The sequence below is a fragment of the Antechinus flavipes genome, chromosome X, assembly GCF_016432865.1.
Source record: "Antechinus flavipes isolate AdamAnt ecotype Samford, QLD, Australia chromosome X, AdamAnt_v2, whole genome shotgun sequence".
Classification (NCBI taxonomy): Eukaryota; Metazoa; Chordata; class Mammalia; order Dasyuromorphia; family Dasyuridae; genus Antechinus; species Antechinus flavipes.
Window position 1 is genome coordinate 34010461 of NC_067404.1, and position 24851 is coordinate 34035311.

At 41.2% G+C, this 24851-nt stretch overlaps 1 protein-coding gene across 2 annotated transcripts in view; it reads left to right on the forward strand.

Moving 5' to 3' along the window:
- EDA2R (ectodysplasin A2 receptor) overlaps window positions 1-5324 on the forward strand; it is a 31257-nt gene extending 25933 nt beyond the window's left edge. For both annotated transcript variants that reach the window (XM_051967933.1, XM_051967932.1), the window contains exon 8: window positions 65-5324. In XM_051967933.1, the coding sequence (XP_051823893.1) occupies window positions 65-100 (36 nt within the window). In that variant the 3' untranslated portion in view covers window positions 101-5324. The remainder of the gene's footprint in view (window positions 1-64) is intronic.
- The last annotated feature ends 19527 nt before the right edge of the window (window positions 5325-24851 follow it).

Sequence of the window (24851 nt, forward strand, 5' to 3'; positions counted from 1 at the left end):
GAATACAGAGAAAGATGGATAAGAGGTCCCAACGGCCAAACTACCTTCTTTGCTTCCTCCTTAGGTCTCTTCGGCCAATGGTGGCCACACATCCTGGTAAACTGCAAGCTGCCTCCTGAATGGACTTCGAGCTCCAGTATCGATGACTTATTCCATATCTGCTCTGCAAGTGGGGGGGGGAGGTGCAGTTTGGCTCCCTAGACTAGTCTTCCCTCCATTTTCCAAAAGCAACTGATTTAACTATTTGAATGATCTTTCTTATGTTTGGTCAAGGGGAGGGGGTGCCGCCACCGAGGCTTCTGGACATTTCTTGTATTTTTTTTTTTTTACTAAATTCCACAAAGGAACCTAAAGTTAAGGGGAGTCCGGTGGTGGTAAAAAATGAGATTTTTTTACTAGCATATCTAACCCTCAATCAACCTCCCCTCCCCCAGCCTCCAGCTTTTTAGAGTTTGGCGAAGAATCTGAATTTATATGGGTTTTGAACATTCACTTGAAAAACCCATGGTAGCTCTGACTGCCAAAACAGTGGTGGGCCCTGGGAAAAAAACAGACTCTGCTTTGAGAGCCCAGGGCCAGATGGTTTCCGTGAGCCAATCGTCTCCGATGCCCATCCCCACCAACTCAGGAAGTGCCCGTTCTGTGGGCCACCTTTTTGACTTTCCGGCTGGTTGGTAAAGACTTATGCTCGCCCGGTGTTATTCCCAGCTACTTCTGGGATCCCTCAACCACAATTTGGGCTGAAGACAAATGTTTTTTTTTTTTTCCCTTTGACTTGGAAAATGGGATGCCAGCCTCAAAGACCTCAGAAGGACTGGGGATTGGAATAGGGAATCCCTCATGGGGCTCAGGGATCATATTTATGGTGCTTTTGTGAATTCAAGACCTCTTCTGCCTCATACCTGTCTGTCAGCTACTAGAACAGTCACCCCCACACACACACCCAAGATTCTAGAGCATCAGTTTGCAAAGGCTGGCCAGCCAGCTAACTTGAACTATATTTTTCTCCCCACCCCTGTGACCTGTCAGCTCTGACAAATCTAACAATTATTGAGCACCTTCTTTTTTACAAGGCCCTGTGACTATTCTAATGGATGGAAATGATGCAAGAACTTAATTGATATAAGAAGCTGTTCAGAAGCTTAACAAACCTCAGAATATTCAGGTTCTGCCTCTCCCCCACCCCGGGGATATTGGGGGGAGGAGCAGGTTTTTGGTGGGCCTCCTCCCCCCCAGCTGTGTTCCAGAAGCCCCAGAGAAACTGCACAACACGTTACCATCTGAACAGGCCCTGATCCCCAGCAGGCACCCTCTTAACAGAGGCTAGGAACACCACAGGGGCTCCCTTCTTCCTTCTGGTCTGAATTACTCAATCTCTCTTGCTTTTAGGGATCTCAGAAGTATGTGTGTGTGTGCTGGGGGAGGGGGAGCCTGCCCAGGGGTTGGAATGAATCAAGGCTGTATTTTGAAACTTAACTGGATATTACAATATCCAGTCTGCCCACCACAGCCTTTACCCACTCCTGTGCCCTGGGCTCGCTCCCTTCCCTATCTTTGGAGTATGATGTATATGGGGCTTTGAATCAGGAGTGAGGAAGATAGGACAGTAGAGGTGATTGCTCTGTACACAGTTGAAGACATTTCCTGGTTGTGTTTTGTTTTGTTTTTTTAAACTGCATTTATATGGAACCTGAGATTGTCATTTTTCCAGAATTGTAAGAGATAGTAAGTATCTGATTTCCTTCCCTCAAAGTGGGACGTTTTGTGTATCTCTTTTTATAATTGAGACATTTGTTGTAGAGAGCCTAAAAATGGTTTTGAGGTTCTTGTTTTTCCAGAATTTCAAGAAGCTTTGAGGGAAATGACGTCAACATTGGGAGTCGGGGTGAGGTGGAGCTTGGGTGTAAATTTAGGGACAGCAGTAGAGCAAAATTGCACTAGCAGATCCAGCTTGGAACATGGCCAGGGACTTACCAGCCCTGACAGATTCTGTGTGCTTAGCTCACTGTGGGCAGTGGGGGCAAGGTCAACAAAAGGGGCCCAGAGGGAGAAACTCTGGTGAAATGACCACAATCCAGTGGCTTTCGGGAAGATCTGAGGACAGTCCTAGAGTCTTTTTTGATCAACCATTTTTTAAAAATTTCTTCTGGCCTCCTCTAGGAGACATGGGGAGGAACACTAGCTTTGAAAGGGATAGGCTTGTAGTTTCTCCCCTCACTGGGCCCTCAAGTTTCTCTCTTGCTAAAACTGGGGATTTGGAGAATGAGTGAGGGGTATGTTGTGCCCCCTTTCCAGCTCCAAATGAAAAATTTCATTATTTCCTCTGTGCTTCATAATTTAGTCATATATTTCTTTTTCTGTGGATTTTGAAGTAGCAGTTCAGACCACATGGTTTGTCTTCAAGAATTGTAATTTGTGAATGTGTTTTCAGAGAGGATTGTGTTCGAGCTATTTTGCCACATATTGGTAACAGGGAAGAAGCAACCCCTGTTTCCTCCCTCATTCTCCTCCTCTTCTTCTTCTTCCTCCTCCTCTTCCTCCTCCTTGGCCAGTTGCCAAGCCACTATGCTTTCTTGAGCAACCAACTGGCCAAGAGGCCCAATTTCCCCCTTTCCAAAGCCTTCAGGTGCTCAAGTCTCTGCTCTCGGAAAAGGGGATATGCCCCATATTTACTGGATGTTATTGCTGCCAGAGGTGTGCTCTTGGACTCTTAGGGAAAGAGGAGCATCTATTTCCTATCAAATGTGACTCTTACCTTGGAGCCTTTGCTAAGGCCAAATTAATTCCCCATCAAACTGGTGCTAATGGGTCATCCGATTCATCCCCTCCACCCTAATCCCATCTGGGGCCAACTGCAGCATGGCGGAGTGGAAGGGATGAGACCTACTTTTTTCTGTAAATACTGTATAACTCAGGACTTTTCCACACTGGTGACTTAGGGAACCCCTTTGGGATCTGTTTTGTTATTCCTGAATCCAAAACTCTGTAGGTTCTATGGAGCCATTGGCTAATGTAGAATGTAGGCAACTGAACAACTGAGTCACTCAGGGTAGCTGATTACCACCTTGAGGTTGCCGGGCAGTAGCCATGGACCAAGGATTTCAGGACCAGATTAAATCATTCATTTCGGATAAACAAAGCTGCCGATAGGCTAGATCCATCTGGACCAGGACAGGCCAAGGTGGGGCACCTGAAGTAAAATCACTGTGGATTTGGCAGTCTAGTCCAGGCAAGGGAGCAAGGTCTTTTTAAAAATTTTTTCTTTCTTTTTTTTGCAGGTTACTGTATCCCCTCATCTCCTTTTTTTCTATAATAATGGGATATGTTTTCTGTTTGTTTTTTTTTTTCTTTTCCAGTCCCTTCTCCCATCCCCTTTTTTTTTCATCTACTGGTAAATGATGATGAAACTAGAATCCTGTTGACATGAATGATAATTCCCAAGTCCTTGACGGAGGCTTTTTACCACAGTTCTTGCCGTATTAACAAATGGTCAAGGACTCCGAGTCCCAGTAACTGCTCGATGCTGGAAGATACGGACACTGTGGATGGAAATTGGGGATTACACAAGCTTATATGTTAAACTTCCCTACCTCACAGGGAATCAATTGTTGTGAGGACTTTCCTTAGTTAGAAGTGTGTATAAACTGAGTGATGAGTGATTATTATATTGTTGTTATTATATATTGTATTGTGCTTTCCCTAGAAGGGTTTTTTTTTAATTGGTAGTTGATTCATGCCTATGAAAGATCCTTCCCAAGTGGCTGCCATGAGGATTCAATTTCTAGAAGGCTGAATTCAGTTAGCGACTTCCTTTAAAAAGTTCTAATGCCATCCATTGTCATCAAGTGGGATTTGAACGAAGCTCTGTTTCTATATTTATGAAGAAGGGTTGGGGATATGGTGGAAATACAGAAAAGCCCCAGTGGGTTCTCTAGGTGAGAACTGCTGGTGGGGAGAGAGGTGGGGAATGAAAGGGAGGAGGAATGAGTGAGAGGGGGAGGGGGCAACCAAAGGGGATGGGGGAAGACAGAAAAGGGGAGAAGAAAGGAAGGCGAGAAAGAAGGGAGAAATGAAGAGAAGACAAGGGAAGAGATGAAAAAAGAAAGGGAGAGAGAGGGGGAGAGAAAGAAAAGGATAGAAGGAAGGATGCAAGAAAAAGAGAGCAGGAAATGAAGGAAGAGGAGGAGGAGAGAGAAGGGGGCAGAAGCTGCCTTTCATTTGCCAAAGCATTGTCTTTTCCCTGTTTATCTCTCGCCCTCCCACATGGTTCCTTCTCCCCCAACCCCACCCTCCATACCGTGATACCAAGGAAAAGGACCACTTCTCTCTACCATTTTCTTTTTTGATCTTTCCCAGATGAAATTTGCTTAAGAAGCAGCTTTTAAGGGACAAGCAGCAAAAGGCTTTTCTTTTGTTAACATATCACAGTCGGCTTAAGCAAAAGTCACTATGATTGTCGGTCTGACTTTAATAATGGGTTTTTGTTGTTGCTTTTTTTGTTTATGATTTTTCTTGTCATTGTTTTTATTAGTTTCGTAGATGTGGAGCTAGAAGGGCAATCAGAGACCACGTGGGTGAGGCCTAAAATAAAGGGTTGAACTGATTGGCTGCCCCAGTCGCACCGGAGTATAGTGGCAGAGGCAGGAAATTGGCCCCGGCTCCAAGATTTACTGGCCTCTATTCTTGCCCTTTGGGGTGAAAATTCTGATGTGCATCTATATGTTTTCCGACCATGAGGGACGCTGTCGGGGAAAACATCGCCTGCCAGTTCTAGAATTACTTACTTGGAGTTAAAAAATCTGAGTTTAAATCCTGGCTGTGTAACTCATGTGAACCGGGCCTCACTTATTGGAAAGAAAAGGCCTCTGGGTGTCTTTGTAGCTCTAAATTCTGAAATTCTAACAAATAGCCTTTGAGGCTATTTTGTGAAGCAGGGGGGCGTAAGCAGGGAACCCGATAGGGGAATGGAATGACTGCTCCATATGTATTTTGGCAGCATTTCCAGGGAATTATTAGATAGTTTAAGATTTGAAGGCTTGTTCTCAAGCCCAAGAGGTTGGGGCGGGGAGAGGAGTGGGAGAGGAGGTCTCCTACCCATAGTTGCTCCATCTTGGGTCGTTTATTATCTAGGGGCTTGGCGGCCCCCTTACTTGGAAAAGCCTGGGAATTTTATATTAAATGTATGATTTTCTGTTGTAATAGATATTTATGGAGGTTTTGCAGATCTTTGGACATCTTGCATGTTTGGCTCAAATATGTTGGATCTGTTTTTCTGGTACTCTAAGAAACCTCCTAATTGTCCGTGAAATAAAGAAACAAAGCAATTTTGGTGTTTTGATGAGTTTCTGGGTCTCCGCGTGCCAACTGGTACATGAGGGGGGATAAACTTTGTCTCTAGTCGGCTTCTCTGTCGCCCACTGGATCTCTAGAGGATGAGCGATGTGAGATTAGGAAACTGACAGTTGAGCTAACATCTTGAAAATTATGTTCCTTTAAGCTTCACTTAGGACATTGAGAAAAGAAAGGTAGAATTGAGAACAGAATTGAGCTAGTGAATACAGATTGAATCTAAGGCCTGCTTCTTAAGAAAGAAAGTTAAGAGTTGAGAGAAAAGACTTTATATAATAATGGATCCTGACGCTATACCAGGCTAGGCAGGTCTACCTTCTAAGGCACCACTGGCAGGCTGTGCTGAATTCAATCCACTCCCCTGTTCCTGATGAAAGGTGCAAGCCTTCTTGAGTCTGGATGAAGGCATCTAAGAAGTTGCTGTTTAAATTGTTGTGCTGGGAGATTCCTACCTGGTTGTTAATGATCCTTTTCTATGGTCCGGGGACACTTGCATATTTCTAGGCTGATTCAGGTCCTCCTCTTTGACTTGGGAGTCAAAGTTGGGCCTGGAACTTTGCCCTGCTTCCAGCCATCCAGTCCCCACAGTAGTATTCCACCAGTAATATAACTTCAGCGGGGACGTTGTCTGGACAGGATGGCTACAGGTGGGGGCAGCTTGTACAGGGGTACCGGGGACCCCCAAACCAGGATAGAAAGAGCCGCATCTACGGCCGGCGATGATATGAGCCCGGTGCCTCGAGCTGATGGCAACTGCAGAAATCACCTGTCCTGTAACAGATGGAGAACTCTGAGGCTAACCTCACTTAGATGATCATAAATTGAGAGTGGAGCTGGACTTCAAAAGCCCCAGGGGTTCAGTCTAAGCCTATGGAACCATCCCATCTTAGAATCATGTTTTCTAAATGCTTAAAATACAAAACTCCTTGAGATGTCTCCCTCTGTCTCTATCTCTCTGTCCATCTGTCTCTGTTCTCTCTCCCACCCTTTCTCCCTCCCTCCCTCTCTCCTTCCTTCTCTCCCCATCCCCTTTCTCCCTCTCCTATGTGTATATATAAATCTATTCTATCTATCTACCCATATATCTATCTTATGTCTGCCATCTGCTTTCCAAGCAAAACACTAAAGTCTACAGTAATAATAATAATGGCTAGCATTTATGCAATCATCATATTCTATTATTATTATATGACCATACTGTATGCCAAGTACTGTGCTTCTGTACTTTACAAATATCATCTCAGTTCATAGCAGGGAGTAGGTCCTATATTATCTCCATTTTGCAGTTGAAGAAACTGAGGCAAACAGACGTTGGAACTTGCCCCAGATCTCATAGCTAGTAGGTATCTGAGAAAGAGTTTGAGCAGATCTTCCTGACCCCAGGCCCATGCTCATACCAGATGCCCAGTAAATAAGCCAATCTCATTGGGAGATGAAGTCAGATATTTTATGGCCAAGGGTCCGCATAAGATTGTAAAATCACATGTTGAGTGGACCTCAATGAGCCAATCCTTGATATTACGAGATGAGAACAGGCTCCCGAGGAAATCAGTTAAGATTTTAGGATTCTAGATCTAAAACTGGGGGAGGGGTGTGCCGGAGATCAGTTCCAAATCTTTAATTTTTTAATTTGAAGAAACAGGTGGAAGTGGCAGGTGCTGGATAAAGAAACTTGAAGCCCCAGGGAATTTAATTTATGAGGCAAGTTAACACATGTGATGAGCAATTGGAGGGCGGGATTTGAACCCATTGTTTCAGAGCCAGTCTGCCCATGCCTTTTCCACTGGCAAAACCAATGGTCATGTATACAAAACCAGATTCTACCAAAAAGCCATTTAACCCCTCCAGAAGGAAGTGGGATTTCTCCTCCCTTACAAAATGAGGGGAATCTCGAAGATATCTCCTACATTTGATTCTCCTCCAGAAGACTGAACTGCTCCTACTTCCAGATAGAAGCTCAGTGCTAGAATGAATGGACCTCAAGGAATCATATCATCTTGTCCAGCCCCAGCAGGAATGCCCTGAATATCCCTTACAAGGTCACCTCAACATCTGCTGGAAGGCCTTACAGTGACAGGGACCCACCACCTCACAAAGCCGCCCCTTCCATATTATTGTTCTGTAACAAATGAACAGGCTGATTTCAGAAAAACCTGAAAAGATGTACAAGCACTGATTCTGAATGAAGTGAGTAGAGCCAGGAAAACATTGTACACAGTTAACAGCGAGATTATGTGTGATGACCAACTATGCCAGACTTAGCTCTTTTCAGCAATACACTGATCCAAGACGATTTCAACAGACTTGGGATGGAAAATGTCATCTGCATGCATAGAGAGAACTATGGAGACTGTATGTGGATTGAATCATAATGGTACTTTTATCTTGGTTGTTGTTTGATAGCTTGTTTTTTTTCTTTCTTGTAGGTTTTCCCTGCTTTGATCTGATTTTTCTTTCATAACATGACAAATATCAAAATATGATTAAAAGGATTGCACATACCCACATCATTTTGCTTGCTGTGTCGGGGAGGGAAGAGGTACAAGACAGAGAGAGAAAAATTGGAACACAAAGTTTTACAAAAATGAAAGTCGAAAACTGTCTTTTCATGTATCGGGAATGTAGTTACAAAAAAACAGCCCATTCCACCTTTGAACAGTCCATTGTTGCTTTGCGTTCCCCAACCCCCTCACTTCCTAGTTCAGTCATTTTGGGCCAAACAGGACATATCTTTCTTCTATGTGATAAAATGTGTCCCGAAGATGGCTTTTTCAGACTGCTAACAATAGGCTCTCCCTTCTTATCTAGCCCCCTTCCTAGGGTCCAGCTAGCCATGTCTGCCCCCCAAATTGTATATTTTACTCCAAATGAAGTCTGTTATCTGTCAAATCGATCAACAAACATTATCAAATGCCTACCATGTGCTGAACACAATGCAGTACTTGCACTGTGCCTGGAATCAGGACGACCTAAGTTCAACTCCAGCCTCAGATAGTGTGACTAGCTGTGAGACTCTGGACAAGTCACTTCCCCTCTTTTTCTTCATCTGCAATAGTCACATCTACCTTCCAGGGTTGTTAGGAGGATCAAGGGAGATGATATTTGTAAAATGCTTTTAATGCAGTGTTTGGCACATAGGTAAGTACCAAATAAATGTTAGTTACTATTTATTATTTAATAATACTTCAAGCACTTTCAAACACCTAAAATACTCTATAAGCTTTTCATTTGATGTCCTTCTTTGTTGGCTATCATTAAGATCTAGAGAGATGCAAAATAGATCAAAGGCACTAAGCAGCTTGGGGAATCGGGAAAGATTTCATGTTGTTACTGAGAGAAATACATGTCCAATAGGTAGTTAGAGCTTGAACTTTGTCTCAAAAGAAACAAGATAAGAGATGTAAGAGAAGGCAGGGAGTGCGTATCAGGCACGAGGAACACGCCAGAGCAAAAGTCTTAAAGACATGGCAGATGGCCGTTGTATACACAGAAAAAGTAGGAAAGTTGATTTGGCATAAAATAGATGCATACTACTAGTTCTGTACTAAATATTAATATGTACTAAAGCTGAAAAGGTGTGATGAACCAATGTTGGGAAAAGGTTAAGGTATTAAGTAGGATAATTTGCAATTAGTCCAACTTTTAAAAAATCATTTTTACAACTGTGTAATGGAAGGAAGGAAGTGGGGAAAGATCTGAGGTAAGGAGATAAAATTAGGAAGCTATTCAAATAGTCTGATCAAGAAATGATAAGGGCCAGAGAGGGTCTTATGCAAGAGGAAAAGGTGACACGATCTCATGAAAGCAGATGCAAAGCTTTGGGGAAATATTTAACAAAATAAATCAAAATAGCAACAAGAAAATCATGTTCATTCATTGTCTTCCAAGTTAACATGTAGCTCACAGAAATCTGTTTCTAGTTGAATTGGAAGCCACTGGTCAAGAGTGCTAAATTTTGTAGAGGGGTCAGGAAGGTTGAGGACTGAGGAAAAGACTATGAAATTTGACAATTAGGAGATGAGTAACTTTGAAAGACAGAGCCAAGATGGAGGAGTAAAGGCAGGAACTCGCCCAGCCTCTCTCCCCAAACAGCTCCAAATTCCTTTCAATAATGACTACACAAATTTTAGAGCCTCAGAACACCCAAAAAGACAGAGTAGACGTTTTCGAGCTCAAGGAAACTTAGAAGATCAGCAGAAAAGGCCTGTGACACCAGGTTGGGAATCCAGGTACTGTCCCAGTACAGGCCACACCACAACAGCCCTGGACCCAGTCCCAGCCAGGTCCCTGAATCAATGGTGGTGCCGCTGGCTTCCAGACCTCTCAGCTCAGAGACACCAAAGAGGACTTGGAAGGTCAGCAGAGAAGGTCTGTAGAACCAGAGTGCGAGCCCAGCACAGGCCATACCACCAGTGCAGCCCTGGCCCCAGCCCTGGCCCCGTCCCAAATTCTGCTCTGCATCAGCCCCAGCCTGGATCCTTAGCATCAATGAGATGGGAGCTCTGAATCAGCAGCAGTGCTGGAGACTTCTGGACCTCTTGGCCCAGGAACACCAGTGAGGACTCGAAAGGTCAGCGGAGAGGATCTGTGGACATGGAGTGGGAGTCTGGTGTGCGGTCCAAACACAGGCCAAGCCAGCACAGCCCTGGCCCCAACCTGAGTAGTTAGTATACTAGATTTTACAACTATAGTGGGTGGGGACACAGCTCCAAGGCTGGAAAGAGTGCTTGCAGTCAGATTCCTAGAAGGATCTCTGAAAACAGCTGCACAAGCCCCCTGAAGCTTGGGACAATGCACCCTCCACCCTGGAAACAGAGCCCTACTTTAACAAAGAATTAAAATCCAAGTAATAGACTAGGAAAACGAGCAGACAACAGAAAAAATTTCTGACCATAAAATTTTACTATGGTGAAAAGGACGATCAAAACACATACTCAAAAAATGATAACAAAGTCAAATCTCCTAAATCCAAAGCCTCTAAGAAAAATAAGAATTGGGCTCAGGCCATGAAAGAGCTCAAAAGGGACTTTGAAAGTCAAGTGAGAGAGGTAGAAGAAAAGTCAAGAAAAGAATTGAGAGAGGTGCAAAAGAAAATACAAAAAGCTAATGAGGAAAAGAATGCCTTAAAAAGAAAAATTAGCCAATTGGGGAAAAAAAAGGTTTGCTTACTGTGAAAAACAGTTCCTTAAAAAACAGAGCAACGGAAGCTAATGACTTTATGAAATCAAGTTCCAATAAAGCAAAAACAAAAAAAGAGAAAAAAATGTGAAATAACTCATTGGAAAAAAACAACTGACCTGGAAAATAAATCCAGGAGATATCATTTCAAAATTATTGGTCTACTTGAAATTCATGATAAAAAAAAAAGAGCCCTGGGCATCATCTTTCAATAAGTTATCAAGGAAAACTGTCCTGATATTCTAGAACCAGAGAATAAACTAGAAATTGAAAGAATACGCTAATCACCTCCTGAAAGAGATCCCAAAAGAGAAAATTCCCATTGTAGCCAAATTCTAGAACTCCCAGGTCAAGGAGAAAATACTGCAAGCATCCAGAAAGAAATAATTCAAATATAGTTGAGCCACAATCAGGATAACACAAGATTTAGCAGCTTCTACCTTAAAGCAATGGAGGTCTTGGAATATGATATTCCGGAGAGTAGTGGAGCTAGAATTGCAACCAAGAATCACCCACCCAGCAAGACTGAATATAATCCTTCAGAGAAAAATTTGATGGTTATTTGATGTTTTCAAGCAATTTTGATGAAAAACTATAGAACTGAATGAAAAATTTGATTTTCAAATACAGGACTCTGGAGAAGCATAAGGAGGTAATAAGGAAAGTGATATCATAAGGGATTTAATAAGGTTTATCTGTTTACATTCCTCTATGGGAGGATGATACTTGTAACTCATTAGAACTTTCTCATTATTATGACAGTTAGAAGGAAGATATATATATATATATATATATATATATGTAGATAGATAGAGGGCACAGGTGTGAGCTAAATATGGAGGGATAACATCTTTTTAAAAAATTAAGAAATTAATGAGAGAGAGAGGAATGCACTGGGAGAAAGGGAAAGGATATAAAGTAGAATGGAGAAAATTATCTGTCATAAAAAGAGGCAAGAAAAAGCTTTTACAAGGGAGGGGAAGAGGGGAAGGAGAGGGTGTGAGAGAGTGAATCTTACTCTCATCAGAATTGGTTCAAAGAGGAAATAGCATACATATTCAATAGGGGTATAGAAATGTATCTTACCCTGCAGAAAAATAGGGAAGAATAGGATATGGGAAGGATAGAAGGGTGAAAAAAGAGAAGTCATATTGGGGGAGGGAGTGGTCAGTACCAAAACACTTCTGAGATTAGTAACTTCGGAAAGAGCTGCACAGTGTCCTTTTTGGCATCTTGGAAACCATATTACAAAGGGCTGAAAGGAGGATGAAATGAGAAAAGGTTGTACAGCAAAGAGTATGGACGACCTTTCAAGGAGTTTGTGTGAGGGAAGGAGGTGAGATATAGTCTAACTAGAAGAAATGGATAGATCTATTGAGGATTCCTTTTAAAAGATGAGGGACACCAGGGTAGGTATTACTATTTTGTTTGTAGGCAAAAAGCAAAGGACTAGGTAAGAAAATATTGAAGATTAAGAAAAGAAAGGGGATTGGTCAGGAGGGCAATTTGCTGAAGAGGAAGGGAATCCAGTGTTGGTCATGGCAAAGAAAAGAGTCACCTCCTCTTCAGATACCGGAATAAAGGAGAAAGAAAGGGATTATGTCAAAAAGAGAATGACAGGTCTCTATCCCAAAGAGAGAATAAAAGAGGGGAAAGGGACCCACATGTGCAAAAATGTTTTTAGCAGCCCTTTTTATAGTTGGCAAGGAACTGAAAATTGAGTGGCTACCCATCAGTTGGAGAATGACTGAATGTTATGGTATATGAATGGAATGGAATATTATTACTCTATAAAAATGATGAGCAGACTGATTTCAGAAAAGCCTGCAAAGATCTACATGAACTGATGTTGAGTGAAGTGAGCAGAACCAAGAGAACATTATACACAGCAACAGCAAAACTATAATGATCAACCATGATAGACTTGACTCTTCTCAACAATGTGGTGATTTAAGACACTTCCAATGGGATGGAAAATGCCATCCACATCCAGAGAGAGAACTATGGAGACTGAAAGTGGATCAAAGCATACTATTTTCACCTTTTATTGTTTGTTTTTTCTCTCTTGTGGTCTTTCCTCTTTTGGTCTGATTTTTTTTTTTGGTAAAACATGAAAAATACGGCAAAGTGTTTAAAAAACATTGTACATGTTTAACCTAAAAAGAGAAATATGGGAATGAATCAAAACTCAATCAATAAATATTGATCAAGTGCCTATTGTATATCAGACCTGGAGGTAAGCATTGAGAATACAAAAAGAGGCAAAGGTTGTATGATGTAAGGAGTGAAAGAAAAAGATGATCATACTGGTCTCTATTTTCTGAGTGGTGTGTAAAGTGTGGACCTCAACTGAGAAGGGAGAGGAAAAGGAGAAAGATTCTGCAGGGAACTTAAAAAAGGTATCTTAAGGATCAGGATCAGCCTCTACGTTGAGGAATTGGAGAAGAGCAAACATAGATGCCTGGCTGCTGTGAGGGCCCCTAGATAAGTTTGTGTTACATCAATTTGTAGTGGACCCAGCTCAGTTGAGTGATTTCCTCCTGTCCTTTTTAACAGCATATCAGTGGGAAACAAGGCAGATTGTAGGAATAATTCAGGTTAGTATTTGAGGAGACATGAGTAGTGAATGTTCAAGAGAGACCTTGTTAAATCCTACATTGATCCAACTTGAAAAGGTAAAAAAAAAAGGGGTCTCGATTGGCATCATCTTGTGGGCTCTAATGAGCAGGGGGGCTCTGGAATGATTCGCACTTCCAACACTGGAAGATGTCACCATGGGAGAGTTGAATCGGTATTCAGTTCATTCTTCTCTCTTCTTCCTGCTAGATTAGGACAAAGCTAAATTTTCAAGATTTTTTTTTTCAAGATTTCCTTGATTCCCCCTGGAGGGTGTGTGCGAAAGGATAAAGTGGATTAGGATACGATCTTTTCTCTAGTTTTAGTTGCTTCTCTTCTGTCTCTGGAGAAGTCAGACACATGTTAGAAACAATTTATTTATTTTTGATTTTAAGTCCTTAAGACCACATGGTCCCGGTCTCTGTTTTATGGTGCTTATAGCCAACAAAATATTTTAATACAATTATAAAAGTGCGGAGTCCCCAGTTAAGCAAGTTTCAAAAATTAGGACAGAAGTTTGGTTCTGTCCCAATTTAAGTAATCGTGTGTTTGTGGTCAAGCTCTGGCCACTTTATGTTTAATGTAAAAATCAGGACACAGGAAATGTTTAGTTAGTTAATGAGCCTAAGAAGTGTGCATAATTAGTATATTATGGTGTGTTATTGGACCGGAACAGGGAGAGGAAGTTGGGGAAAGAGCAAATTGGTTTCTTGGAACTTCCAAGCCCAGTTTTTGAAGAGAGATATAACCATGAGAGTCAGCTGTATCTTCTGCTTACAGAGGCCTAGAGAAATCTAACGGCTCTCCTCAATCTCTCTATTCTCTGCCACAGTAGAGCCCTCTGCTTACTTTCTTCTTTCAAAATCTTTATTTGTTGCCCATATGCTACTGATTGTTTCTGGGGCTGAGGACTTTGTCTTCTCTTTCCTTTCAGTGAAAGCCATTCTAATACTGGCTATGTCACTAACTTGTATGACTTTGATAGTCACCAGTCACCAATCCCCGGGACTCAGTTTCAGCCAATATGATTCCTAAAGTCTCTTCTTCTTCAAAGTCCTGTGAGTCAGACCATTACTTCTGAACAGTAAGAAGGAAGACAGCCAGAGATAATGAGAGGAACAAGGAAACAAGCATTATTAAATGCCTACCATGTGTCACTAAGCACTTTACAAATTCGATTTCATTTGATCCTTACACCAATCCCCATTTTATACTTGAGAAAATCGAGGTAGACAAAGGTTAGGTGACTCCTTCAAGGTCATACATCTAGTAAGTTTCTGAGGCTGAATTTGAACTCTGGCCTTCCACACTTTACATCCAGCACTGTGTCACCTAGCTATCTCAGTGTTAAAGAAAAATGGATAAGCACTCTGCTTTCTGGGAGGAAATTTTTTTAAAATCTAGTTCTTTCATCTCATCTAGAGAAACTATTAATCACATCTCTCACTCCCCTGCTCAAGAAATTCTAGTGTTTCCCTCTTATGTCTAGAATAATATATATACATACACACACACACACACACACATATCTGGTTGCCATTCAGCCTCTTACAGCCTGACGTCAATTGGTCTTTTCAAGCCTACTGCAGTAGCACCCTAGGTTCTAACAAACTCGCCTGCTTTCTATTCTCCATAGCCTACATCCACCTCCCATCTCCAGACTTTTGTCTGAGTGATCTCCCATTTCTCAAATGCTTTTCTGCCTTTCCTACCTCATAGATTTCCTAGTTTACTTCAAAGCCCAGCTCAAAAGCCCACCTCCTACAGAAATTTATTTTATCTACTTTGCATATATTTTGTACTTATTTTTCTAAATATTTGTTGATTTCCTCTGTAGAAAATGAACACTTTGAAGGCAGAGACTTTTATCTTGTATCTTTAGTTGTTAGCACAATGTCTGGTATAGAGTAGGTGCTGAAAAAATGTTGGTTGATAAAATAAATGAAAGAACCACTCTAAGCCTCTGATTCGATCTATTAAATGAAGGACTGGCTTCAATGGCCTTTAAAGTTTCTTCTAGCTAGAAATCTATGATTCTGTGCTCTGCATAATACAGACAGGATAGCTTCTTTTGACCATCAATCAAAGACTGATGATGACCTTTTAATGCCCACTCGGCGAGCTTCCAATATCAATAAAATGACTCAGGCTGATGCGCGCGCGCACACACACACACACACACACACACATTATTACCAACACACACATATATTACATATGTTATATATAATATTATATATATGCAGTAGCTTATGTATGCAATAGTAGATGACACATAAATATCAGATGTACAAACACATTATACATATATACATATGTGTATATATGTAAATATATATAGTATGCATATGCTATAGTATATACTGTATATTATACTACATTACATAATATATATATACAAGTATAATACATACAACATATACTATATACAATATATACTACATAAATATATACATATAGTAGTATGCTATATAAATACTATATGTCACATGTATATATGTGTGTGTGCAAAAATACATATGTATTTACCTATGTATACATCATATTTAAAAAGGAAATGGCAAACCACTCCAGTATCTTTGCCAAGAAAATCCCAAAAGGGATCAGGAAGAGTCAGACACAATTGAATGACTGAACCACAACATAAATGCATGCATGCATGCATACATACATACATATATGCACACACATGCATACAAATAAATTCACACATGCTTGTATTATGCATGAATTAATCCATGAATATATAAGCACATTTACATATGTATATTATATGTGTGTCCAATTTTTTTTAAGCCAGAGTAAGACCAGCCTCTAGCTCTTGGAGGAATCCTTTGCTACAGTTATTCTAGAAAGACAAAGAAGGAAACCAATCCAGGAGGAAAAAACATAAGGCAATATTCAGTCTATACCCATCAAGAGAGCTCTCTTACTAATGACATGTATCTCAATATACATCACAGTAAGTCTAGCCGAGAACTTTCAAACACTTGGATTGGAAACATGGAGACTTGACTCAACTTTTAGCTCAAGGAATGCCCAGCAGAGAGAGCTCTCTGTACACAGTAGGCATCTCATTAATGTGCATGAATGGAATGGAAGCTGTCCAACATCGGCATATGCTGCCTTATAAGGTCAGTCGGGGAGGCCTTCCGTGTTGCAGGACTGTTGCAAAGGCCATTTCTGCTTCAGTTAGAGTTTGAGCCGAGAGCTGCTAAGGTGTTTTGGTGTTTTCCAACTCCAAGACAGATTCCTGGGGTTCTTGCATTTTCTCTGATGCCTCCAAGGAGTGATTTTTGCTTTTAGCTTCCAGGTAATGGGGCAAATGTTCTTCACATTTTAACAAGGTTTGTTAATGTGTTAGGAATATCCAGGGAAGATGACATTGAACAAAATGATGTCTTTATGCTTTTACTATATGGCAGCTCCTATACCGTGTTTTAAAAAATCATGTGATTAATTTTAAAGAAATGTGGCCACTGAAGAGACCATCTTCTAATCCCTTATGAAAAAGGCTGCTCAATGAGAAAAGCAGGAGATTGCCCAAATGATTGGTGACAGTAAAGCCACTGTTTCCTTAACTTTAATATTTCAGAGTGATATTCTATTTTCATAGTCCTAGATTAATATTGATTTGAGGCTGTGACCTCAGTGTCACAGACTGAACTTACTTGGGGTGGTGGGAATGGGGAATACCATAAAAGTGTTTAAGCAATTCCTGGTGAGTAAGCTGTAGGGATGTTCTGGCTTTGGGGAAATCTAGTGCATGAGCACTGAGTACTTTTTGATGAAACTACTGGACTGATGATGATGATATATATATTTGATGTATATATATCTCAAATTAAATGACAGCACGCCTTTTTGTGGATGGAATAAAGCAAGGTAATCAACCTAAGGTGGGCAGATTAATATTACTAATCAACCAAAAATAAGTCTCTACCATGTGAAATAGAGTCTGTCTAATGCTGCTTCTATTAACTAGATGCATATAGCCTTCGTTATGTCATTTTCTATCTCTGTAGCTCAGTTTCCTCACCTGAAAAATAAGTGGAATACAACAGATGACCTCAAAAAGTCCTTCTGGATTAAATGTTCCTCTGATGTTCATATCTGAATTTTGCCACCACGGAACCCCTATGAAACTAGTTACTGCTCCAACCAAAAGGGAACCATTTTCCCTTTTAAATTCAGCTCCTGGCCTTGTGAAGTGCTATTTCATGTTATTCCTAATCTACAGGGAACAGTCCCCTAACAACCATTCTATTTCGAGGATTAAGCCCTAAACTGTGTTCTGATGTGTTTTCTGCTCAGGGTATAAATTGGAATTAGAGGAAAACTTTGAAAACATACTGAAATAGTACATAAAACTTGGGAAACAGAGGCAGAAAGTAGCTGCTTTCCAGGCCTAGTCATTGGTCTTCCCATATCTAAGCCATAGTGAGCTAAGGCAACTGAAGAGTAGCTTTAAATTGGCTCCAATTTTCCTGGGTTTTTTGTCCCCCACTGGGATAAGATTGAGCACAGTTAGCAGACTTTAGCTAAGCAGTGTCTAAACTGGGACCTCTTCTTTCTTTCCTAAAAAGTCAGTAGTCTTAACTATCTAACTCCTGATGAGAGAAAAAAGGACTAGCTGGGGGGGCTCAAAAATTTCTAGTCCCCATTCTGCCACTGGCTTTTTAGTGATTTCTCACTTTCCTTCTCTAGACCTCTGGGTTCTCCCCTCTGTAAAAAGAGGATGGGGATATTAGACTAGATAATCATCTCTAAAACTCCATTTATCTTTTAATATTACCTTGTTGACCCATAGGAAGACTAGACTTCTTTTTCTTTTCCCTCTTTCCTTCTTTTTATAGCTACTTCTGATCAAATGACATATTCAGAAAGTCAGGTGACCTGAATTCAGCTCCAGGAGTTGGGTACTGGGGGCTGGTGAAGTAAGGTCAGATTGTACTTGACTCCAAATTTGGTCTCCACTCCCCTTGCTGCCTTCATCTTTTTCCTCCCTCTCACCATTCTCCACCCCGCCCCCATTCCCACGACAGTTCTATATTCCTAGTTCAGCTAACTCCAAAGCTTTGGGAATAATTCTTGACCCCACTACTCCTAAATGTAATATGACCAAAATGAATTAGAAGAAGCTAGAAAAATTCACTCTGTATTCTACCCCAAGATTTGTCTATGTCTACCCAAAAAGTCCCAAATGTGGTCATGAAGAATCAGACGAACTAAAAAATGACTGAACCACAACTGTGGATTTTAGCTCTATCTGGAGAAATAAAAGCTAGGATTCGGGCAGAGGATTAAAAAGGCAATGATAGCCAACCGTTCAACTTATAGTTGGCTTCTAATTTTTCTGCTGAGGAGAATGATTTTTGGATCAAAAAGGACAGGAAAAGAAAAGAAAAAGAAAAGAAAAAAGATGTAAACAGAGTTTATATCAAGGGAAGTTAGGCTCTAGAAAAAGAGGATTTGGTCACTCTTGATGAGTTCATCACCTGGCCCCAGTAAATGACATTCTCAGGCACTGAAAGATTCAACAGATGCAGTTGCCAAGCTGATGTCAATGACCTTTAAAAGATGGTGGAGAGAAAACAAGGTGTCTCAGGAGCAGGGGAAGGCAAGCATCCTCCTGATTTAGAAAAAAAATGGGGGGGGGGAGAGGAAGAATAGAGCCGACGTATTCTTTCTGGGCAAAATTCAAGAATACAATCTTGACGTAGACATAGATAACGAGCATCTTCCGGTGGTAAATACAGAGAATTCACCTGGCTTCATCAAGAGCAGGTCATGCCAGGTTAATCATCTTCCTTTTAGACAAGGCTGTTGATTGGGAAAGAATGCTACAGGCAAGAATTTGCGTCCGTTTTAGGAAAGCATCTGACTTGGTAACAATATTAGCTTAACTCTCTTAAATGATGTGACGTTCTTTACAAATATTAATGCCTGTGATCCTCCCTGCAATTTTGTATGGTGGGTTCTATTATTACCCCCATTTTATAGATGAGAAAAATGAGCCTTAAAAAGGCTAAATAGGTACAGTGGAGAGAGAGTCCTGAAGTCAGAAGGATCTAAAATTCAAATGTGGCCTCAGACAGCACTTACTAGCTATGTGACCCTGGGCAAGCCATTTAAGCCCAATTGCCTCATCCTCCCCCCCCCTCCATAAAAAGAAGAAATAGAAAATATCAATGTTTTTAAGTTAGGTAACTTATGCCAGGTAACATAGCTGGTAAGTGTCTAGGCCAGGATTCAAACTCAAATATTCCTGACAAAAAATCACTTTCCTCTCATAGACCCAGAACAGCACATATTTAGAGCTTTGAGATTGTGTTTCCAACCTCTTTGTTTTTTAGAGATTTAGTAAACTGAGGACAAGATTTGTCCAATGTCACCTAGCTAAGATTAAAACCTCGCTCTTCTGATCCCAGCTCAGGATGCTTCTTTCTACTAGGCCTCTCTGATTTATAAACAGTAGGACAGCTCTTAAAAGTGCACCTTCTTTGGCCATGTCAGTAATTACGATCTCAAATATTTAATAATAGTGTGATTCTGGGTAAGTCGTTCAACCTTTAAAAACCCTTAAGTGACTACATAAATGCTGCTTTTATTATTATTAATATTATTATTAGGTTGTGGTTAGCAGACCAGAACATACTCCAAATCATGGAGCAGAACTCTTCCATTACAGCCTCTTGTACAAGGGGATTATAGCATGCTTCCTAGTCACCATTAATATAATAACAATGATAATGGTAATAAAAATGGCGACCGTAGTAATAACTAGCATTCATTTGACACCTTGAAATTTGCAAAGCACTTTGCAAATATTATCTGGGAAGTAGGTACTATTGTTATCTCCATTTTAACTGAGACAGGCATGTGAAGTGACTTGCCTAGGGTCACACAGCCGGGAAAGATCTAAGTCTGGATTTGAGCTCTGGTCTTCTTGATTGCAGGCGCAGTGCTCTAACCACTGCACTTCCCAGTTGCCTAGTTTCATTTAATAATCACACTTAATTCCAGCTCAGCAATTTCTGGCTCATTATTAGTCTTTTCAATTCTTCAACCAATTGGAAGACTCTTTATCATCATATAGCACCAGTCCCACAGTTACTCATCACTGAAAAACAGGGTCAATTACAATCCCACTCCCCTGACCCCCTTCACACACACACACACACACACACACACACACACACTCTGGCCCCCTCCCCCCAGCAAGGCCCCCAGCACGTGGTAGGTGTTTGTTTAACGAAATGTCTCATAATGGAAAGAACTCCAACTGGAGGTGTCTACTCAGATTCCGGCTCTGATGTCATGGACAAGTTGGCCTCTGGGATTCTCAGTTTCTATATCTGTAAAATGGGAATAAACTTCTTTTTCTACCTCTTTCCCTATTGTGTTCTTCCCTCCCCTTATGAGTAGAGCTCATCATATTCTTTAAAATGCAAGTGTTGTTACAATCTCCTTCTTTTGGTGATATTGGAAAAGACCAAATGCTGCTCTCTTTTCTTCCAAGTAGCTGCCATCTGTTACAGATCCCTAAGGAAATCACAAGCATCGAGCTTCATTTTTCTACATGCAAAATGGAGATAATTTGGAACAGTATGAGTGGAAGGAAAGACCACTGGGCCAGTTGGAAAGAACTTGGCTTAAGCGGTCAACGGAGTGTCGGTCTGGGAGTCAGAAAGTCTCAGGTTGAAGTTTGGCCTCTGACATTGGTTAGCTAGGCAGCCCTGGATAAGTCATTTGGGTCCTTTTCTTTCTTTATGTATAAAGAGAGGGGATGGTTTCTAGGATCCCAGAACTCTAACCACCAGCTCAGCCACTTGCATCAGAGGTGTCAAATATAGTATTCGGATCTGTGTCACCTGTACCACTCACTACACATTCAAATATCATTGGGAAATATTCACAAAATAAATACAAATACAATACAGCCTAGATCAAAGCTTCTTAAACCCTGGGTTTTGACCCCATATGGGATCACATAATTGAATGCGGGGGTTGCAAGATGACAATGCATTCTCAGCGAATGTTGGATTCGTACATCTATTTTATCTACCAACATACCCAGAGTCATGTCAAAGTTTCTCGAGTGAAAAGGGTCGTGAATGGGGAAAGTTTAAGAAGCCTTGATGAAACTAACATTACAGTGTCCAACGGTCAATATGCAGCCCGCCGGGATCCTGGTATATGGATTAGTGGCCTCCGTTTCGATTTGGTTTCACACCCTTAACTAACATCTTTGGGCCTGTGGGAAAGCCATTTCCCTTTTCTGAGACTCAGTTTTCTCATCTTCATATGGAGATATACAAACAGAAGCTTACATTAGAGTGTGTGTGTGTGTGTGTGTGTGTACACACATAAACTCATATATCTATATCTCTATCTCTCTATCTCTCTATCTCTATCTCTCTATATCTCTCTATATCAATATCTATCTATATTTATATTTCTATATCTTTATCTCTATTTATCTATATCTAGCTATATCTATGTTTGCTATATATCTTTATCTCTATCTCTATGTCTCTATCTATCTATATCTCTATATCTATATCTCTATATATCTATATTATCTAGCTATCTCTCTCTATATATATATATATATCTAGTTATATCTACATCTATCTATTTATATCTATATGTATCTATCTCTATCTCTATATATCTATCTCTATATCTCTATATATCTATAGCTATATCGCTATATATCTATATCTATCTCTATCTCTATCTATATCTACCTATCTCTATTTCTATATATCTCTACATATCTATATATAGATAGGTAGATAGATATTCTGATGGTGGCCGAGTGATTTGTAAATGTCAGTGCAATTTCAATGTCATCTGCCTTGAAGCTGAGGACCTGAATTTGAATCATGGTCCTGCTATTTACAGGACCCGTGTGGCTTTACATGGATCCCTTTGCCTAATCTATAAAATAAAGGTATTAGAGTAGTTGATTATTTTTTTAAATAGTATTTTTTTCCAAATACTTTTAAAGATCGTTTTTAATATTCATTTTTGTAAAACTTTATGTTCCAAAGTTTTCTTCCTCCCTCCCTTACCTTTCCTCTCCCAAAGACAGCAAGCAATGTGATATAGGTCAAACATATACAATTCTTTTAAACATATTTCCATATTTGTCATGTTGTACAATGGAAATGGAAAAAATGGGAAGAAACACAAGAAAAACAAACAAACAAACAACAAAAAAGTAAAAATGCTCACTTTGATCCACACTCAGTCTCCACAGTTCTCTCTCTGGATGCAATTGGCATTTTCCATCCCAAGTTTGTTGGAATTGTTTTGAATCACCACATTGGTGAAAAGAGCCACATCCATCAGGATTGATCATCACATAATCTTGTTGATACTATGTTCAGTGATCTCCCGGTCCTGCTCACTTCACGCAACATCAGTTCCTGGAAGTCTCTCCAGGTCTCTCTGAAATCAGCCTGCCCATCATTTCTTATATAGAGCAATAGTATTCCATGACATCCCTATACCATAACTTATTGAGCCATTCCCCCACCATTGGGCATTTACTCGGCTAGCTGATCCTTAATGTGCCTTCCAGCTGAAAATCTGGGATCATAAACTGTTATAGCACTATGTGGTTTTATGACCATCCCTCTAACATGCTGTCTATTCTAAGGTGAATGGAGAAAGAAAGGAATAGGGAAATCGGACCTATGAAACATGGGAAGACAGGAAACCATGTCTGAAGGACCAAAGGATGATTAGCTTGGAGAAGTGAACAGTTAGGAGGGACTGTAATAGTCTCAACAAGAAGTCTTTTGGCGATATCCTCTACTGAGGCAGTAGAGCACAGTGGAAATAGTTCTGGCTTTAAAATCTGAGGATGTGAATTCAAATATCGTCTGGGTCCCTACCTATGGGCTTTTCTTGGGCAAATTGTTCCCTTTCTCTGAGCACCTGTTTTTGGGCAAATTGTTCCCTTTCTCTGGGCATCTGTTTATTCATCTGTAAAATGAGCTTCCGCGGTCCCTTCCCGCTCTCATTCTAAGAACACTGACGGAAAGGGATTAGTCTGGTTCTGCTTGGCCCCAAAGGGCAGAATGAAAAGTGACTGAGGGAAGTCTCAGAGAGACAGTTTTAGGTTAATTATAAAGAAAAATTGCCTGAAGAGGAGAACCACCCCAGAGTACAAGGGGCCGCCTCCCAGAGGCAGTTGTTTCCATCCATGAATCAATCAAGCCCTGTGCTTCCTAGGTGCTGGGGACTTTTTAAGTCCAGGGGATACAATGAAAGAGAAAAACTTGGTCCCCACCTTCAGCGAGCTCACATTCTAATGGGAGGGACAACATATAAACAAGATATATTCAGTGCAAGTGGGAAGGTGATCTCAGAGGGAAGATAGCATCAAGGAGAGGGCCCAGGAGAGATTCTTGCCCAAGTTGAGATTTGAGGCTTTGGAGTTGGTCAGTGAGGTGATGAGCGAGGGCATTCCAGGTAGGGCGGCAGTCAGCGCAAATGCCACGAGGTATGGAGACTTGGGTGAGAGGAACAGCAAGGAGGCCATGCCTCTGGATTTTAGACTATGACGGGGAGTGAGGTGTAAGAATATGGGGAAAGATGGGGCAGCTAGGTAGCGCAGTGGATAGAGCACCAGCCCTGAAATCAGGAGGCCCTGAGTTCAAATCTGACCTCAGACACTTAATACTTCCTAGCTAGGTGATCCTGGGCAACTCACTTAACCCCAATTGCCTCAGCAAAAAAATAATATGGGGAAAGTCTAGAAGGGTCTAGATTCTAAAGAACTTTAAAAGTCAAACAGAGAAGTTTCCATTTTATCCTGGAGGGAATCCCTCTGGGAGTAGGGGTTGGTGGTGGTGACATAGTTCCCCTTAAAATTTTTCAAGTTGTAGTCACCCAAGCACTCGTTGGGTGGCCCTTATGTTATGGGTTTTACTACAGGATCCCCGAGGATCCTCAAATCCTCTACTTCAATTTCTTCCTCATTTCTAAAACCTGGATATTGTTCTAAGGCCCCTTTTAGCTCCAAATCTATCTACCCTCCGGCTCCTGAATCCTTCACAGCTTATGTGTATATTATATTTTTTTGTGGTGGATGAAAGAAGATGGCATAGGACAGCCAGCCTGACCCGGCTCCCCTGTATACCACCCTCTGTCTTCCAGGGTCTTGGAAGAAGGGGTCCGAATTGGATCGGTTTGGGCAGGTGGGCGAGGGACCCTTTTCTAGCCATCGGCCAGGGGCAGCAGGGCCGGCTGCTTCAGGTTCTGCCCGGCAAGGAGAAAAAGTCTTGAAGCCATTCCTCTGGGTCCCCAGGGAGCTGTCCAGCGGGCTAAGAGAAATCTCAGCAGCTGTATGAGCATCAGGCGAGAGGCTAAAATATTCTATTGGCATTGATTCTTGTGGGGAAAAGGGATTTTGCACGGCTCTGCCCAATCCAAGAGATGTGTCAACTGCTACAGGAACGCAGAATGTATTTTCTTTAACAAAGCCCAGAAGAGAGATGGAGCAATGACTCAGTCCCTCTCCAGTCTCAGCCCCTCCCGGCTGCTAGTCTGCAGTTAGCACCACTAAGGCACAAAGTGAAAATGAGTTTCGGAAACTCAGACCGGAGGATCATAGCTCCCATTTTCCAGTTTTCCCCAAGGTCTGGGCAGGGGATAACAGTGAAAAGGGCATCGCCTGTGTTGTCTAGAAA